Source organism: Desmodus rotundus, chromosome 1 (assembly GCF_022682495.2).
Source record: "Desmodus rotundus isolate HL8 chromosome 1, HLdesRot8A.1, whole genome shotgun sequence".
Taxonomy (NCBI): Eukaryota; Metazoa; Chordata; class Mammalia; order Chiroptera; family Phyllostomidae; genus Desmodus; species Desmodus rotundus.
In genome coordinates, this window is record NC_071387.1 from 17,876,228 (window position 1) to 17,895,454 (window position 19,227).

The following is a 19,227-nucleotide window of genomic DNA, read 5'->3' on the forward strand; positions in this document are numbered from 1 at the left end:
GGCCCTGGAGAAAATCCTGCCCTATTTCTCAACAGATTAACCGAGGCAATGATGCTCCATACTCACCTTGACCCGGCTTCTAATGCTGGGTCCACTGTCTTAGCTACTCACTTTAACTCTCAGTTGGCCCCAGACATTAGAAGAAAATTTAAAAAGGCCAAGGATGGCCCCCAAACCCCCATCCGTGATCTGGTAAATATGGCATTTAAGGTGTTCAATAATCGGGAAGCAGAGGCTGAGGCTGCCCGCCAGGCACGCCTACAGCAAAAGGTGGCCCTGCAGACCCAAGCCATGCTAGCAGCCCTGCAGCCGGCGGCAAACACTGGCACGGGGGAGAAGCGTAAGTCCTGGCTGAAGAACGCCCCACTGGGGGCCTGTTTCAAGTGCTGCAAAAGGACACTGGACCTGCCAGTGTCCTCAACCTTGGCCACTAACAAAGCCCTGCCCCGATTGACGACAGCTTGGCCACTGGAGGGATGCCTGTCCCCTTAGAGGCTCGCCCCTGGTGCCTCCATGTGGGGGACTAGCCGATCAAGGTGTGGACTCTTCCCTGGCCACGTTGGAACTTCTTGGACTCCTAGATGATTGAAGTGGCCCAGACTCAAAGACCCTCATCGCCAAGCCCAGGGTAACACTGCAGGTAGCGGGTAAGTCCATCCCTTTCCTGGTGGACATGGGGGCTACCTACTCTGTTTTACCCTCTTTTTCAGGAATTCTTACTCCTTCCCAGATCTCGGTCATGGGGGTTGACGGGACCCCATCTCGCTTGTGGCGAACTCTGCTTAACTGCAGTCTAGATGGCTTTCCCTTTTCCCATTCATTCTTCGTCATACCCTCCTGCCCTATCCTGCTTCTAGGAAGGCACATTCTCCAACTACTAGGCGCCACTCTCCAGGTCATGTGAAACCCTACCCCTTCCTCCTCCCTTATCCTTCCACTGTGAGAAAATCCAACTCCTCCAGCTCCGCCTATTTCCCCTTCCCTCCTCAACCCACAAGTATGGGACACTTCTACCCCAACCTACTAGCCTTTCCCCGACAAACCTGAAACAGCTGACCTCTAGCCCCTCCTCTCTATGCCCCCAGGACAGCTGGAAGTAGCCAGATCAAACACGGTGCCCCTTACCCTATCAAAGAGGTGGGCATGTCAGGATGGGTGGGGTAGGACAAAATGGCAGCCAAACTACAACCCGGAAGAGATGGCTGACATCAAACCAGGGAACCACCAATGATGGAATGCCGCTTTGTTCAAGGAGAACAATCCCTAGCCCTCACGTAGAGAGCCAACCAGAATTTGGTGCATAAAACCCCACCATATTCCCTGCTGGGGCACAACTTCCCTGGCCCCGCTCTGTGGACCAGGGAACCTCGCTCAGGTGTGCAAACCCCAATAAAGCTCTGTACTGACTAATTTTGTGGCCCATTGGCATTTCTTCCTCGGCAGAGCCTAAGAAAACGTTTCAGGGCACAGGAGTCTCAATCACAACATTATTCTCACCAGGAACCTACTCCCCACATGCTCTCCATATCTCCACACCGTATTTTTTTTTAATTTATTTTTTTATTCACTTACAATTGTCTGCATTTTCTCCCCATATTGTTGAAACCCCTGGCTGTGCTGAAGACACTCCTTTCCAAGAATAATTCTCTTACCCCACCAGCACAGCAGTACCACACACTAGTCTGAGGGTACTACATACACTGCCCCCTTGAGTCCCTACAGCCATCAATAGACAGGTATGATTGTCCCCTTTAACAGGACCCCAAGGTTCTGAGAGGTTGTTTTTCCTCATGGCTTTCAAGGACCCAGATAAGAATGAAGCCCAGGTCTACATGAATCGACAGCCTGTGTTTTTAACAGTTTCTCTCTGACGCCACCTCCTAGGCAGCACCCCATTTTCTGACCCACAGTGCTCCAGACTTGTCCCACTCAGTTGGGTTCCTTCATCAGCCTGCAGAAAAAAGTGTGAGTATGGATGACATCTTGCATCTCTCCTCTTGTCCGAGAGACATATGGCATATGGCGAGGTGTAGGTAGTGACTAAACATTCGTTCGTGCATTGTGGTTGAATTCAGACAACAAGGAAAAGGAGTTAAAATGTGCTCAATACCAGACAAAGTACTTTCCATACATTAATTTAACCAGCCCTGTTCTAATTGGCACTATTAGAATGATTCTTGACAGGTACTGTCACCTTTGGTACACACAGTTTCTTTGTTTCTGAGGCTGGTTACAATGGAGTGATTCACCAACTGCCTCCCACCATGTGCAGTGGAACCTGGGATGTCCTCACACCCAATTCACAGTGGTGCTCCATTCTTTCCACACTTAATAGGCTTTCTGATTTCACAGTTAAATCTGGTTCCAAATGGCAGCCTTTCATGGCATCCACTATCTTTTTTTGAAGTGTGTGTTTTGAGTCACTTCAAGTCACTAAATAGCTCTGGAAGAGATGAGATGCACAGGAACAGTCTTGGCCTCCCATCAATGTATACAAACTGTCCATTTACTGGGAGGGGAAAGGTAGGTCTCCCCACCTGGACAGAAAACTGGGCCCAGAGGGTAATATAAAGGCAGAGGCGTGGGGCACAGAGCCACTGTCAGGGAAAAACTCACTCTCAGTGAGCATAACTGAGGTGGTGTCATCCCTCCCAAGATGAAGTTGCTGCTGCTGTGTCTGGGGCTGACCCTGGTCTGTGCCTCCCACCATGATGTCGTGGAATGCAACTTCGACCTGTCACAGGTAGAGTTGGGAAAGTGTAGGGAGGTTAGACTTTGTGGGTGGTTTGGTGGATTCTGAAGCGAGGTAGCCCTCCTGGAGAGAGAGCGTTTTTGATGTTCGACCAAGGGGGTGGTTTCTGACCTTGGATCAAGAGCACTTGTACCATGTGGAAAGATGACAACCCTCGGGACCTCCGTTCACGCTGCAGAGACAGTGGCAAGAGCCCTATGTGGGGTGCTAGTCCAGCTGAGTTCTAATTCCATCTTCACATCGTCACTATAAGGCCTGACCCAGGGGCCAGAGTTCAAGGAGACAGGGTTCATGTAGTGTCCCAGGTCTTCTTTTCTCTCCCAATCACTTTACTGATTTATTGCAGGTTTCAGGGGAGTGGTATACCATTCTCTGGGGCTCGGAAGTGAGGGAAATGATAGAAGAAAATGGGAGCATGAGATTGTTTCTGGAATACATCCAGGTCTTGGATAATTCTTCTGTGTTATTTAAATTCCATAAAAAGTGAGTATGGCATTTTTACTTGGGGACAGAAGGTGAGTATCATCTTAGAGTTCCCCCCTCCGCCGCCCCCCCCCCAATCATGCACATTCCTGTTGCACTTACACTGTGGGGCTGTGTCAAAATCAGAGTCCCTTATCAGGCACTGATCCTCCATGTGATCAACCTGAAGATTTTTAGACTCAGAGATAAGAATTGCTGACAAGAATAGGTTTAACTGGGAGTAGAGGAGTTAGGGCAGAGGGGATCAAATCATATGTAGTATGACAATGTAGTTTAGGAAGAACATAGGATGGGGATCAAGAGCCTGGTTCTCTCGCGAAACTATCTTTTTCTGGTTGTGTGAACTTGGAATTTTATCGTTTTTCATGCCAGTTACCCTTTGGGTAAAAGAAAATAATCATAATTGTCTCCTATGGTTTTTTTTGTGTGTGTGTGTGTCGATGGCTGAGTGAGGCAATGTTTGTACAGCATTTATCTGAGGTGCTGGCACATCTGAGCCCTCAGCCAAGTATGTAGACAGGTAGCCGTGGCAGTAGTGACAGCGGGAAGTGGTGGGAGAGGAATAGTGGTATCAGTAGTTGACTCATTCTTAAGTATCAATAAAGTAAAACAGGAAATTAAGAGTCCTTTAACATTTTATGAAAGGTTTTTAATAGTTTGTTGAAATGGCACACTCAGGTTACAGGTGGAGTGGGAGGGAGTCAACCCCTCAGTATCTCACTGACACCAATCAGCTCATTGTGTTTCACAGCGTCAACGGAGTGTGTGGTGAACTCACTTTCATTGTTGATGAAACAAAAGAGAAGGGTGTATATGGTGTTCACTGTAAGTACACATTTAAAAAAGTCTTTGTAAATTCTATTTCCATCAACAAGAAATTTAATAAATCACAATACCTTTAGGATGGAGATCCCTTTCTGATTCCTGTTATTTAAGTAGTATACATGATGCCATTGAATAGCCAATTTTCTCCCACTGTTTGGGGGAACCTTGCTTGTAAAAGGCAAGGCCTGGCATATAACCATGAGAATAAGATGGCCGTGTGGTCCTATGTACCCCTGGCAACAAGAGAAAAGTGGCCCACTAAAAAAATAAATTGTTTGGAGAGCTTCTGATTCCATGCCTACTCTGATGGCTTTTGGAGTCCATTGCCACAGCACCTTGGCTGGACAGGGTAACATGCTGTAATACCAGCAGGCTCCTAGAAAGGACAGAGACACACAGGTGTCAGACATGACCGAGGGAGGTTGGTGAGCCTCAGGGAAAGTAATACAGGACAGGTGCAGCTCTGGATTACCAATAGGAATCACGATAGCACTGGTTCTCATTTCCACCCTTAGAAGTCACCAGATGAAGCCCTGGAGGCAAATGGCAGGCTTCAATATCACCTTCACCTCTTCCAGGATATGCACTTGAATTAGTTTTGTCAAAAAAAATAGGTAAAGAGTTTCACTTGCTTTTTATGGACCTAAGACCAGTGTTCTGTTTCCTCCACAGATGATGGATACAATACGTTTTACATAATTGAAGCAGTCTACAATGAATATGTTATTTTTCATTGCATGAATTTTCAAAATGGGAAAAAAAATGATATGATAGAGCTGCATGGTAGAGTATTCTCATGCTGATATTCATCTCGGAATGGGCTGAAGATGCAAAGATTGTCCCAATATTCTCCTGGTCCACCTGTTCTCCCCCAAAGAGAGGTCTTCACTGTGGGTAACCCACAGGCTCAGTGATGGGAAGGTGATGAAATCTCTCTTCGAGCAGAAGGATGTCCAAAAATGTCAAAGTCAACACAGGCTAAAACCCCTCCCCCACTTCTGCCTAAAGCACCAGTCAGTGCCATCCATCCCCATCATGTGCCCCCCCTGCTTCAAGGGCCTCCATGACCAACACAATGTCACAGCCATTACTGTCACTCTTCCCACAGCCCGAACCCCAGATGTGAGTCCAGAAGTGAAGGAAAAGTTTGAGGAAATTTGCCGAAACCGTGGAATTCAGAAGGAAAACATACTGGATTTCACCAAGGCTGGTAAGTTTACCTCTTTCTGGTTTGTTCTTCCTGAGTCCCTTTGATACTGATTGGGAAAAGCAAGAGAAGGTAACACCTGCAATGGGTCCCCCCTGCCCTACTGTAGAAAATTTCATTCAGTTTCTGGCTGGGAAATAAGGGGCTGCTGTTTGACTCTGTTGTGTTCTGCCCCTACAGATCGCTGTCTCCAAGCCCGAGGGAGCCCTGGAGCCTAGGCCTCCAGGTGGGTGATGTCTAATGGGGTGTGGGCGGACCCAGATGTCACTGCCCTCTGTGACTAGTGGCACTTTACGCCCAAAGGTTACAAAAAGGACATTTGGTGAGGAAGCTTGTGGGGTGAGCTTGAAATTTGGAGTTGGGTGTTGTGGTTCAGGAGCCACTCCTTCATGAGCTTTAGAGCAGATGACATCATGACTGAAAGGAAGAAACAACTACGTGCACCTCACAGGGTCACTGAGTGGATGTCCTGCTGCAGAAAAGACCTCGGAAATTGATACTGTCCTAAAATCATGAGCACTTAATATTGGAAATCAGGCAAGAGTAGCAGGGTGTGAGTGTGAAACTCGAATACATTCCTGGGTCTTGTCCATCTTCCAAGGCCTTGTCCTTGGGCTCACCCTCCAATTTATGGTAATACGGTCTTCCTTTGATCTCTGCACATCCTTAACTTCTGACCTGGAGGTCGACCTTCCCTTTGTCCTTCACCTGCAAAATATCCTCATGTGTTTCCTCCTGCAGCTATATTGTGGGGCTTATTTCAGGTAACATAAGTGAACGTCTTAGCAAGTAGTGCTTGCATAAAGCCAGCATCTCAAAATGGTAACTATAGTTGTTGCCATTCTTTCTTGGCTTATCAAAAATTCTGCAAAGTCTTTAATGCTGAGGATGGCAAAACCAGCCTGGCGTCCTCCACTGAGTCCTCGCTGTTTTTCACATACCCATTTTAGGGAAGTATAAGCTGGGAACATAGTAGAAAAGGAACAGTGATTCCCCAGTGCCCTCTTTTCCCATATTCTCAAAAGTAGTATGGGTGAGAGAGCAGGCTGTTACCTGCATCTTCACCATTGTTCTCTTAATGGAAACTCTCTTTCCCTTCAGTTCAGTCCAGGAAGTGCTTAATGAGTTTCTGCCTGCTTTCTCTCATCTCCTTACTTAGTCCCGAGTGAATGCTTCTTTCCACGATCCCCATGTCTTCTTGTGACAAGTACTTTGACCTGATCTCCAGCACTGTGGTCCAGGAAGGCATTATCTCTGAATCTTCAGGATCTTCTCTACATGTCTAGGAACTCAACTCACCAAGAATCAAAGGTTTTCTCCAAATTTCCAACTCTCTATGCCATTCCTGGGAGAACTCTACTGTGAATACCACTTTCTTGTACCTGCTATATAAATCACGTTTATTGCAGTCAATTGTGCGTCTGTGTTTGTGCAAGTGAGAGACCTGGTGCTGACAGCAGACCAATGAGGGGCTCCTTGTCCCTATTCCCATAATGGTCCTGTAGCTTCTCAGAATCTTCCTGGTGTGAGGATTTTCAGACCTCCATGGTCATTCTCTGTCCCTGTAAGCGCTGCCTGCCCTTGATTTGCCTGTTTGTTAGTGGCCCGAGAAAGGCAATAAGGAGCTGCCCCACATTTTGTCCCATCCTGGAATTCTCCTTCTCAGTGAGGCATTGAGAGACAGATGCTGTGAGGCTGACCCAGGGTGCCATGTGTCAGGACCCGGCCTCCACACCTGGCTTCTCTACACTCCCAGGCTGGGAGGGAGTGGGTGTCAGAAAACTTCCTCACTACCACCTGTATCTCCTGTGCACATCTTCTGTGAGATCTAGGGTCCCTAAATATATTAAGAATATAAAATTCAATTCAAATTGTGGTGGAGGACCCTTCCCATTCTGTATAGGTGCCCTGTCAATGTAACAGTACCCTTGCCGGGCAGGACAACTTTGAGGGTTCTCATTGATATGGAAGCCACAGGACTTGAACAACATTGTTTTCTCCTGGGTATGTAACACATAGACTTATACCCATGAACAGTGGTTGATTTCCCTTGGGAAGGACATTCCCCCCCCCCCACCCATCCCCAACCCTAGGGCCTTTTGTACAAGATTGCACTATGTCCATGCCACTGGTGCTGCATTTCCTAACAGATTTCATTATCAGCAACATAAATGCCATTTCCCTCAACAAATTAAAGGGAATGTACTAGATCCATATTAGCATGGTTTGATCTCAAAACAGTTGCTGAGGACACATACGTGCAGCATGACGCCAATCACATAAATCTTAAACAACACAGAGGACAACAGGAAATATCATTTATGGACCCCTGTGTGGGCAATAATGCAGAGCTTCTCAGAATGTGCATACTAATCACCTGGAGACCCTGATGAACTGCGAGCTCTGAATCAGCAGGTCTTGGTGGCATGTGAGATTCTGCTTTCTAACACTCTTCCAGAGATGCCAGTGCTCTTTATCTTGGGTGGCTTGACTAGCATGAAGTGACACTGTGCTTCTTACCTTTAGTTTACAAAGATTTTATTTATTTTTAGATAGAAGGTAAGAGATGGAGAAAGAGAGGGAGAGAAATATCAATGTGAGGTTGCCTCTCATTCACCCCTTACTGGGGACCTGGCTGGAAACCCACGCATGTGCCCTGACTGGGTATGGGACTGAGGACCCTTTTGTCCCAGGCCTGCAATCAATTCATTGAGCCTCACCAGCCAGGGATCCTTTCTACCTCCTTCAGTGGATCAAAACCTTGATTTTTTTGCCTCACCTGCATGGCAGGTCCTCTCCGTTGTACTCCTGGACACCCATAACTTTAAGATATTCTAGCCTACAAGTGGCTGTTAAAATAGGTGTTTCCATGGAGACATGAGGGCTGGCACCTCCTATTCCACTGCCTTGTTCCTGACAACCCAGGTCAGGGATTACTTCATGTAAAGACACACATGGAGAAAGATATTGCATTCCAGTCTGAAATTTGATTTTCTAGGATATTGAATAACCCAGGAATCGATGAAAGTTATGGCGAAATCACCATTCAATGGGAGCGATGCCACTGCTTCTTGGGCCACTTTGCTCAGGGACTGGAGCACCAAGCTCACAGTCAAGTCCCATGGGGTATTTTCCACCATGACATTTGATGTTAGCTTTCCTTTTTAATTTTTAGTTCTATGTCACCCTACTGTCACCTCTCTGTCCATCAAAACATCTTAGGATGGAAAATAAATTGAGATGGTTAAAGAAAGAGAAACAAACCTGTTGCAAAGAGCACCACAGAATAAATCCCAAATGCAGGCCAATGTGAATGGGCTTGCTCACTAGGTCATCCATGCTCAGATCCTTCTGAGAGTTCCTCTGACTGTGCATCAGAAATACAGTGAGGAAGCTCTGGTGTTGGCATCCAGCTGGACGGGAAAAATGGGTCCTGCATTAGTTTCTGGATTGTGCTGGAACAAATCACCAGGAACTTAGAGGCCAAAACAGCGAGTTTATTGTGCTGCAGTTCTGGGGGTCAGACGTATGACACGCGGCTCCCTGGACCAAAACCAACGAGCCCCGTGTCTGTCAGCATACTTAGATCATCTTCTGTGTCCTTTCTTAGAGTGTAACATTTTCTTCTTGGTAGTTTTCTTGTGTATTTGTGGTTGTTAATTGCTATATACTTTCCCCAGTTTGTTTGTTTCACAGTGCAAAATTTGTATGTTTAGAATTAGCCAGCTGGACTCAGTTTAGAGGAGCCCAATTTAGTTAGCAACTTCTAAATGGTCATATTTGGAAGGCAGGTGAACGTACACCTGCTTCTCTCCATCAGGCCTGAGCAGGCTGTAGGCCTTGACTTAGTGTCATAGAGCTCCCTCCCTCTGGTTTGGCCAGGTACTTGAGCCTTGACACCCACAATGGACACAAGTGTGCTGTTGTTTTCCGTACTTTCATGGTTCCCTTGGTGGACAGGAGGACATGTCCCTGGTAGTGTGGTGAAGCCTGTGTCTCCTGGGGGTGGAGACTTAGGCTGCCTCCTAAGCCACAGTGTTCGACCGGGGAACAATTGGTGGCATGCAGATGTCCTTGGTGTGTGGCTTTTTACGCCTTTCAACTGTTCTTTTTTGTGTGTGTTCAATGCCTATGCTTTGGCTTTGGCTTTGGAAGGGGCAGGAGCTTCCTTTTCTCTGTTAGCAACATGTTCATGAAAAGGTTGTTTGTTTTTTAACGATTAGGTATTATCATGAGTTTTTTGCTGCTATAGGGAAATGCTGTTGATTTTGTAAGTTGAATACTTTAGCAACGTTGACGAATTTTTCAATCATTGTAATGAAATTAGTTCCAATACTTTGTAGACCCTTGGTTTTATACATATATGGTCATATTTTTACAAATAGTGCAAAAGTACCTGTTCCGACACTTCGGCTTCTCTCTCTCTTTTTTTCTCTTCTCCCTGTGACTTTAGCCAGAACCTCCAGGGATACTTAAATATTGAAACCATAGTTTCTATCCTGGAATTGGTATAGAACTAAGGTCCAACCCATTGAGTATTTTCGTATTGCCAGTGAGCCTAGATATTGGCTGGCAAAGGATATTAGGAACACTATTTTCTACCCCACTGGAGCAAATTTACAAAAATTTTCTTCAGAAAAATAATCCATTCCGCTTAGTAATACATCTATGTTTCAAAAAAAAAAGTTGTAGTCCATGTTCTACTTTGAATTTTATTAAATGTGAAAATATTCTTTCTCTGTGACTGTGTTAGTACCTAAATAATGCCTTAATTTTGCCTCTTGTGCTGCAAGAGGGAAAAAATGCGGGTATTTCCCAACCAGGCCTACAGAGAAGCACTTTGCTGGCCCCTTCTCTGTACTGTGGCCATTGTCCTGACTGCTCTTTCCTCTGGAGATTTGCGCTTCACTGTCCCTCAAATACACAACTTTCTCAAGTTGAACTCCTCACAGCCCCTTCAATAAAATGAACAATAAAGTATCTAATTGTGAGATTCAGGAGATATTATTTTTAAAGACTATATTTATCTGTGTTTGGTAAAATGGATGGGAGGGAGAAGGTGAGGGAGAGAAACATGGATGTGAGGGAGAAACATGGATCGCTTGCCTCATATGCATCCTGACTGGGAACAGAACCTGCACCTGGACACATGCCCTCACTGGGATCAAACCAATGACCTTTTCCTTTGCATGATAACGCCACGACACTGAGCCACACTTGTCATGGCTCAGGAAATCTTTTTAAGTTGCCCTGTTACTGCCCTCTTTGATTGATTCCAAGCTGAATGAAGGACACTTAGATAAATGTCAAAAAAACTTCCAGTGTAAATGTCAAACCAGGACACCCGGAGGCTATCTGGCATTTCAAGAGCAACAAGGGAGACTCCAGATCTCCCTTCCCAGCTTCAGAGATCTGCCAGCTGAGTCTCTCACCCCAGGACACACTTAAGTTGATACTGTCTCCTCCTGGAGCAGGCCCATCAAGAAGATACCAGCTGTTGTCCTGTTTTTTTTTTTAAGAAATGTATTTTATGGATTGTGCTACTATAGTTGTCCCATTTCCCCCCATTTCTTCCCTTCTGCCCCGCACACGCCCTGCCCGTTGCATTTCTCCACCCTCTCAGTTCAAGTCCATGGGTTGTACATATAAGTTCTTTGTCTTCTCCATTTCCTATACTATTTCCTATTCTGAACCTGCCCCTGTCTGTTTTCTACCCAGCATTTATGCTACTTATTGCCTGTCCCTTTTCCCCATTCTCCCCTCCCCTTTCCCCTGATAACCCTCCATGTGATCTCCATTCTGTGATTTGGTGCCTGATCTAGTTGTCTGCTTAGTGTGGTTTTTTTTTTTTGGTTCGATTCTGGATAGTTGTGAGCTTGTTGTCGTTTTAATGTTCATACTTTCGATCTTCTTCTTTTCCTGAGATAAGTCCCGTTAACATTTCCTATAATAAAGGCTTGGTAATGATGAACTCCTTTAACTTCACTGTATCTGGGAACCACTTTACCTGCCCTTCCATTCTACATGAAAGCTTTGCTGGAGTCATATTGGATGTAGATCATTGCCTTTCATGACATTTGAATACTTCCTCCAGCCCCTTATTGCCTGTAAGGTTTCCTTTGAGAAATCAGCTGATAGTCTTATGGGAACTCCTTGTAGGTAACTTTTTAAGATTCTCTTCTTCCCTTTAGTCTTGGGTAATGTAATTATGATGTGCCTTGGCGTGTGTTTCCTTGGGTCCAAATGCTTTGGGACTCTCTCAGCTACCTGGACTTCCTGGAAGTGTATTTCCTTGGCCTGAATAGAGAAGTTTTCCTTCATTCTTTTTCCAAATAAGGTTTCAATACCTTTCTGTTCCTCTTGTCCTCTGACACCCCTTTGATTTGGATGTTGGAATGTTTAAAATTGTCTTGTTTGTTCCTAAGACTCTGCTCATGTTTCTGAATTCTTGTTTCTTCATTGTGTTCTGGTTGAATGTTTATTTTTTTTCTTTGGGTCTAAACCATTGATTTGAGTCTTGGTTTCCTTCTCTTCACTGTTGGTTCCCTTTATTTCACTTTTCATAACCTTCACTTTTCCCTCTAGTTTGTGACCATACTCTGGGGAGTGGTGCAGGAGGGAACAATATGTACTGCTCAGCTCTGGGCTGGCTTTCAGTCATCTCCCCTACTACCCATAAGGAAATTGGGTCCTTCTGGTGCTGATTCCCAAGTGTGTGGGTTTGTGTGTGTTCCAGGACCCTGTGGGTCTTTCCAACACACTTGCCTGTGAAACTGTGATTTCCTCCCACTGCCTCAACCCCCGCAGGTTTTTTAGTCCGAGGCTTTGAGACTTTATTTCCCTGTGCTGGAACCTGGGTTGCACAGTCTCTCTTGCTCCTCAGTTAATCCCTCTGGTTCATCTGCTTGGAAATGTGGGACCACCCGCTCTGCCAGCTGACACCTCGCCTGGTCTGCGTGTTGAGTCCTTGCCTTGAGTCCTCTGCACCTGGCTGAGTCTCCTGCCCGTCTAATGTTTCTTCTTAACTCCTTAATTGTTAAACTTCTGTCATTTTTGGTTGTTTTTAAATTTGTTGTGGTCATTCTTTTTGTTGTGGAAACAGTCAGAGTGTATACACCTGTGCCTCCATCTCAGCCAGAAGTCAGAGTGTACAAATTTTATGGACCAGCCATGTGCTCTCAAATGTTGTGCTGTGTTAAATGGGTCTCTGCCACCCAGAGGATACCAGCTGTTGTTCTTAAAAGTCAGCGCTTTTGAAACATTGTTCTGCTAGCCACAAACCCTCTCTGATGACTCTTATTTGCTCCTCGAAGAATAGCCAGTTGCTGGCTGACCTCTTGGCTAAGAAAGACAGAGGATGGGCATGGCAGCCAGGTGAGGAGAGCCCTGCCTGAGGAGAAGACCTGGTCAGCAGCACAGACAGCGACGACCCACCTGCCCAGCTCCCCATAGCCACCTTCGGATTCCCAGAGTTCTGTTACACCTGAGTCGTTATGTACAGTTTCCCTCAGACACCTGTGAGCACTGCTGTCTCTGGACTCTTGTGAAATCCTCAACCCCATGTATCTGCATGTTCCCCCCCTCACAATGTTCCATCCCCGTGTGTCACCTCACACAGAGGACACCTTTGACCTCCAAGCATTAGGCAGTGCTCTTTTCCCACGTTCCTTGACTGACCTCTCATCTTTATTTCTTTACAATTGGACCCATGTCCCTGAAGGTAAGTGTGATGAAGACAAAGTGTTGATTTTTTCACTCAACAGCCAACATCTGAGACAGTGCAGCCCTATCAACAGAGGCTCTTCACGTGCATTGGCTTCATCAGTGCGCTTTCAGACCTACACAGGGAAGCCTTGTGACTTGTGTGACCAGTGGCATGGGAAGCTGCCCATGACACATGTACCAGGATTGTTTAAAGATCTCTAGGTGGTTCTAAAGTGCAGCCAAAGTTGACACACATCCATGAAAGGATGGGATGCACTGGTTTCGCTTCTTCCCTCTAAAGGAGAATCAAAGAACTGCAGCCGTGGCTACAGAGTGTCTGGAGCTGCCCCACACAGCTCTCTGAAGGTGAGTTGTTGCAGGGGGATGATCACAGATTGGCCCGGGTTCTGAGAGAGACTCTAGGGAATGGTTTAGGGCCCCTCACAGGTAACCTCTCCAACAGCCCAGACTGAGGTTTATCTCCAATGTATTTTTAAAAATTTTTTATTTATTGATTTTTAGAGAGAGAGAGGAAGGATGAGAGAGAAACATCGACTTGTTGTTTCACTTATTCATGCATTCTTTGGTTGATTCTTGTACGTGTTCTGACCAGAGATCAAACCCACAACCTTGGGGTTTCCGGGCGATGCTCTAACCAACAGAGCTACCCAGCCAGGGCAAAGACAGTGGCTTTATCACTCACCCAAACATTGCTGTTCAACATGCAGATACGTTCAACAATTAAATTCACTCCTCACTGATCTTTTGCACTTTTCCATGTAAAAATCATAATGCTACACATCTTTTTATATTTTATTATAATGAAAAATTGCCAAGGTAAGAGCACAGAATATATTTTGTTTGCTTGATTCAAACATTTTAAATATTTAGACATATTGTACGTGAATTTCCACCTGAACTCTTGCCTTGGGTCTTGTACATTAGGGGTGGGGCCTGACTGCTAATTTAAATAGCAAGGATAATTAACCAATATCTATAAAGTTCCCAAAAAGAAAATCCTGTAACACTAGAATGTTAGACAATTTATACCTATTCGAGTGTCCTTTACATGTAAAAAGAAACAGAAAAAAGTATTTCAGCTATGCAAATTCTCAGAAAATATGCCATCCAATAATCCTTCATGGAAAAGTTATGTAAAGATGTCTACCAACAGCCCTGGCTGGTGTAGTTCAGTGGATGGAGCCTGGGCCTGCAAGCCAAAGAGTCACTAGTTGATTCACAGTCAGGGCATATGCCAGGGTTGGGGATGGGTGCATGCAAGAGGCAACCACACATTGATATATCTCTCCCTCTCTTCCTCCCCCTTGCTTTAAAAAGAAAATCTTTTTTATTTTTATTTTTTTTGAGGGTGGAGGTGGGGGAGGGAGGTGGGATTGGCTCGGGCGGGGTGGAGGGATGGGGAGAAAATGCAGAGAATTGTAACTGAATAAAAATTAAAACAAAAAAAATATCTCCAATGTATTTGGGTGGGCACCTGGGGTGGGCATTACCTGGAGACTGAATTCACCCTGCGAGGACATCTCCAGGAGGCCTGTGGTCTCTTGGTGGCTGAACATCTGCATGGCAAGTGCCTTCTTCCAGGTGCTGTAAGAAAGAGCCAGGTGTCCTGAGGCCAAGACTGAGTTGGTGCTAAGAGTCCATGGGAAATGTTGGGAGGCCTCTTTCAGAAAGCCTGGGACTTGTGCTGGCTTCCCCAAACTCTCTGCTGGGGAGAGAAGGGAGCTGTGCATGGAGCATGAAGGAAAAGGCAGTCCAAGGAGGCTGTGGGGAAATAGGGAAGTATGTGGCTCCCGCTGGCCTCCCCAAGGGGATGCTTTCAGAATGGGAGTGTCTCTGGACATTGGCAGGAGTTGCAAAGGTCAGCGTTAGGGCCTGTAGGGGCCCTGCGTTGGCAGAAAGTTCAGCTAGTGTGTGGTTTGTTAGAGGTAGTCCCCAAAGTGTTTCTTGGAACTACCAGCATTTGCTTATCAGAACTCAGGGCCCATCTGGGTAAGTGTAGAATCTGGACCAGGGTCTGGTGGTCAAGTAGGATGCAGCTGGAGTTGTGTGGATGCTTTGGAGTCCTCACTTAGACCCAGGAAACTCCACTGCCTTTAGGAACTTAGGAAGCAGCACCTCCTTTAATGACCCAGGGCCTCATCCAAGCTTCCTCTATGAGGCCCTTGTCAGCGCAGGGCTGGAAAGTGGATAGGTTTGTCTACCAAAGATAGGCATTTCCTTGATTAATGTCAGAAATGAAAAATCACATTCATAAGAATCAGAGGTTCCATGTACAAATGCTAACTGCAAAGTCATTTCCTATTGTTAACAGTAGCTTACTGAGGTACTATCGACATTCAGCTGCACATATTTAAAGTATAAATCTCACTTTGACCAGTGTGGCTCAGTGGGTTTGGTGTTGATCCATGGACCCTAGGTTGCTGGTTCAATTCCTAGTCCCTTCCCCTCTCCCTGAAGACAGATAAAGAAATAAAGCTTTAAAGAAAGAAAGGTATAAAATTTGATATGTTTGTACAGGGAGATAACCGTGAAACCATCACCACAGTCAGGACAGTGAGTTTCCCCTTCCTTCTCTGGAGTTTCCTCTGTGCCTTTGTGATCCCTGCCTCCCTCCCTCTGTGCCACCCGAAGCCCCAGGCAACCACCAGTCCACTTTCTGTGTCTAGAGTTGCATTTTCCAGAGATTATACAAATGCAGTTTTCAGTATGTACTTTGTTGTTACCTGCCAATTTTCTCTCAGCATAATTATTCTGACATGCTTTCATGTTGTGTTTATCAATAGCCTCTTCCTTTGTCATTGTTGGATCTTGTTCCCTTGCATGGGCATGTAAAAACAAACAAACAAAAAAGTATTTCAGCTATGCAAATGCTGAGATGCTTGGGCATACCACCAAGTATTTACCCATTTCTGCTGATGGACTTTTTCTTGGTCCAATGTGTCCGCTATTGCAAATAAAGTTTCTTTCAACACTCATGTACAAGAGTCTTCATGGATATATGTTTACAATTTTCTTGGGTTATAGCTAGGACTAGAATGGCTGGGTGAGATAGAAGGTCTGTGTTTAATTCCTGTAAAAGCTGAGCTACTTTTCTAGAGTGATGGTACCATTTTACATTTCCATCAGCAGTGAGGGAGACTTCTATTGACTCCATTTCCTCTCCAACGATTGGTAGTTTAAGTCAGAAAAATTGTAATGTGTTATACAAAACCTAAACTTTCCAACACTTTCCTACAATCCAAGTAAAACATATTAAGTGCCTGCATGAAAACAGTAAGCTAATGTTTTCACACAGAAAGCTTCCCACACTGCTTCTTCATCACCAATCACCAACCTTGCTGCTTTGTGTTCCACAAGCCTGTGGTGGTTTTCTTAGAACGTCGGAGACACAATCCCTTTGGCTGATGATTCTGAAGTCCTACTGTTGTGTTTGGCATGTAACTCAAGTTTTCCACACAGATGTTTAAAAATGTAGCATTTCTTTTTTTGAATGTAAACATAAGTTTTTCCCAAACAGTTGCCAAAAACCTTATATTGAGAGATACAAATATTCTAGAATATTTGAGCATTAAGCAGGAAACCTGGGTAGGAGAACATTCTGTGGCCCATGCCTTCATTTCTCCTTCTCTTTCTCTCGCTTACTCTTTTTGTGTATACAAACACTGATATATTGCTTCACTTGCGAACAGGTTTGAGACCAGACAGGGAGACAAGACAGACAAGGTATTCAGGAGGGGTGGGCAGTGCCCTGTGATCAGAAATGGGGTGGGTCTTCTGCCATCATATATCTACAGCAGGAGCTTAGCTGAATTCACCCATGTAGGAGAGCAGGCAAGGTCAAAGGCATTTGCTGGTGCTGGCTGTATGTGGGGAGTGGGATGCTGGGAACCTATCTCTGCCCACCTCAGTCACTTGTTCTTCAGGCCTCAGACCAGAGTGGGGTTCTATGTGGGGACCAGGGCCAACCAGGACAAGTGGCAGAGAGGCAGGGAGATCATCACTCCTTGGAGTGTGCTGTGGGAAGCTGAAGTAGCTTGCTTGGTGCCCACATCCTTTGCCTCTGGCTGGCCATGTCCATCTTACCAACCTCCCTGCCCTGCCCAGAGATGGACTGGGACATCAAAAACACAGAGGCAGAAGCTGGCCTTCAAGTGTTTCTGGGGGGATGGGGATGGGACAAGAGCTGCAGCTCAACTCCCCTGGTTTCTAAGCCCCAGCTGACAGTGCAGAGCTCACTTGGAGGGTGGGAGTGGGTCAGAGGGACAGAGAGGGTCATATCAGGTGAAACTACAAGGTGAGGGGCAGTTGAAGGCAAGGATGTGCACACATGCTTGGAGGATTCACAGAGCACGCACAGGTCATGGCAGCACTGTAGCTGGTCAGGTTTCTGTCCATTGGTAGAGGGCAACATGCTGTTGGCACCATGTTGTTGCCAGGGTACTCGTCCTGGGCTGTGTGGTCTACAGTCTCCTCCTGTGACGTGATGCACTAGATCTCTGTGAGAATGTTCCTGAAAGCTTCCTGTACAGTGGTGGAGTCCAAGGCAGAGGTCTGGAAGGACAACTTGTTCTCTGTAAAGGGCACGGGTCATGTCAGTGGGCATTGCCTGCAGATGGCACAGGTCGCCCTCCTTGCCCACCAGCATGATGATGATGTTGCTGTCAGGGTCTTCATGCAGCTCCTTCAGTCAGCTCTCCACATTCTCCTATGTCAGGTGCTTGGTGATGTCATACACCAGCAGGGCACCCACAGCACCATGGAACTATGCCAAGCTGATGGTGCAGTTGCCCTCATAGCCAGTGGTTTCCCAGTCCTGGGCCCTGATGGTCTTGCCGCCCACCTGGATGCTGCAGGTGGCAAACTCCATGCCAGTGGTGTTCTTCGTGTCTAGGTTGAAATCCTTGTGGGTGTATCAGTCCAGCAGGTTGCTTTTCCTAACACCTGCATCCCCAATGAGCCCCATTTTGAATAGGTAGTTGTACTAGCCTTCTCAAATCCCATTTGCTGTTCCAGCCCACTTCTCAGTTTTTCTTTGAGCACACAGTGAGAGTACCTGGAAAGAGAAAGTTACAATGTGGCACACTGATACAGCTGCAGAGTCAGGAGGTAGTAGGATGGGACAGAGAAGGAGTAGCCAACGGTGGCAGAAGGTCCTCCTCTCAGCATCATGGTCCAGTTCATCTTGCAACCCTGGTTGCTAATAGACCGCCATCTGCTCTTGGAGACAATCAACAAGACAAAAGGCAGTGCACAGCCTTTGCTACCATTTGTCAAGCTCAGTTCCTCTATCTCAGAAGCAGGACACCTCCAGCCAGTCCATGGTTTCTAAGGATATTGAGACCTGAAAATACCATTAACTGGGTATCTGTTCAGCATGAACTAGGCAGGATCACACAATAGGCTCGGAGGATTTGAAAGCAGGCCACAGATAGGATGCCACAACTTCTAGGTTCATCACCTTGTGCCCAGCTCTTCCTATGACACAGGTCTTTTTATGTGTAGGGGGTGCAGAAGGGGACCATTGGCACAAGGCAGAAGTGAGCCACAGCTTTTAAGAAGCCTCAGCTGTGGGCACAGGAGCCTCAATCACAACATTCTTCTCACCAAGAACCTACTCCCCACATGCTCTCCACATCTCCACACTGTATTATTGAAGACCCCCGGCTCTCCTGAAGACAAACCTTCCCAGGAATAGTTCTCTGACCCCACCAGCCAAGCAGTGCCACACATTAGTCTGAGGGTTCTACATACACTGTGCCATTGAGTTGCCATAGCCATCCATAGACAGGTATGATTGTCCCCATTATCAGGACTCCCAGGTTCTGAGAGGTTCAGTCTTTCCTCATGGCTTCCAAGGACCCAGGTAGGAATGAAGCCCAGGTCTACGTGAATCCACAGCCTGTGTTTTTAAGCAGTTTCTATGTGATGCCACCTCCGAGGCAGCACCCCCTTTCCTGACCCATGGTGTTCCAGACTTGGTCCCACTCAGTTGGGTTCCTTCATCAGCTTGTAGAAAGAAGTGTGTGTATGGATGATATCTTCCATCTCTCCCCTTCTCCCAGAGGACTATGGCATATGGCAAGGTGTAGGTAGTGACTAAACTTTCATTCGTGCATTGAGGTTGAATTCAGACAACAAGGAAAAGGAGTTGAAAATACCAGACACAGTACTTTCCATACATTAATTTACCCCGCCCTATTCTATTTGGTACTATTAGAATGATTCTTGACAGGTA

General features: G+C 46.1%; 1 protein-coding gene and 1 pseudogene across 5 annotated transcripts in view; one reads left to right on the forward strand and one right to left on the reverse strand.

Annotated features, from left to right (window-relative positions):
* The first annotated feature begins 2,575 nt into the window (after positions 1–2,575).
* LOC128780591 (allergen Fel d 4) overlaps positions 2,576–19,227 on the forward strand; it is a 48,549-nt gene continuing 31,897 nt past the window's right edge. Inside the window, exons 1-7 of one of the 5 annotated variants that reach the window (XM_053921657.2) lie at positions 2,577–2,743; positions 3,099–3,235; positions 3,987–4,060; positions 4,733–4,843; positions 5,169–5,266; positions 5,448–5,493; positions 6,427–6,680. In XM_053921657.2, the coding sequence (XP_053777632.1) occupies positions 2,657–2,743; positions 3,099–3,235; positions 3,987–4,060; positions 4,733–4,843; positions 5,169–5,266; positions 5,448–5,493; positions 6,427–6,488 (615 nt within the window). In that variant the 5' untranslated portion in view covers positions 2,577–2,656 and the 3' untranslated portion in view covers positions 6,489–6,680. Of the gene's footprint in view, positions 2,744–3,098; positions 3,236–3,986; positions 4,061–4,732; positions 4,844–5,168; positions 5,271–5,447; positions 5,494–6,426; positions 6,681–19,227 lie in introns of those variants that run through there. The other 4 variants (XM_053921679.2, XM_053921663.2, XM_053921683.2 and 1 more) reach the window with 4 other exon arrangements.
* Positions 13,298–18,173, reverse strand: LOC128780594 (ras-related protein Rab-11B-like; annotated as a pseudogene).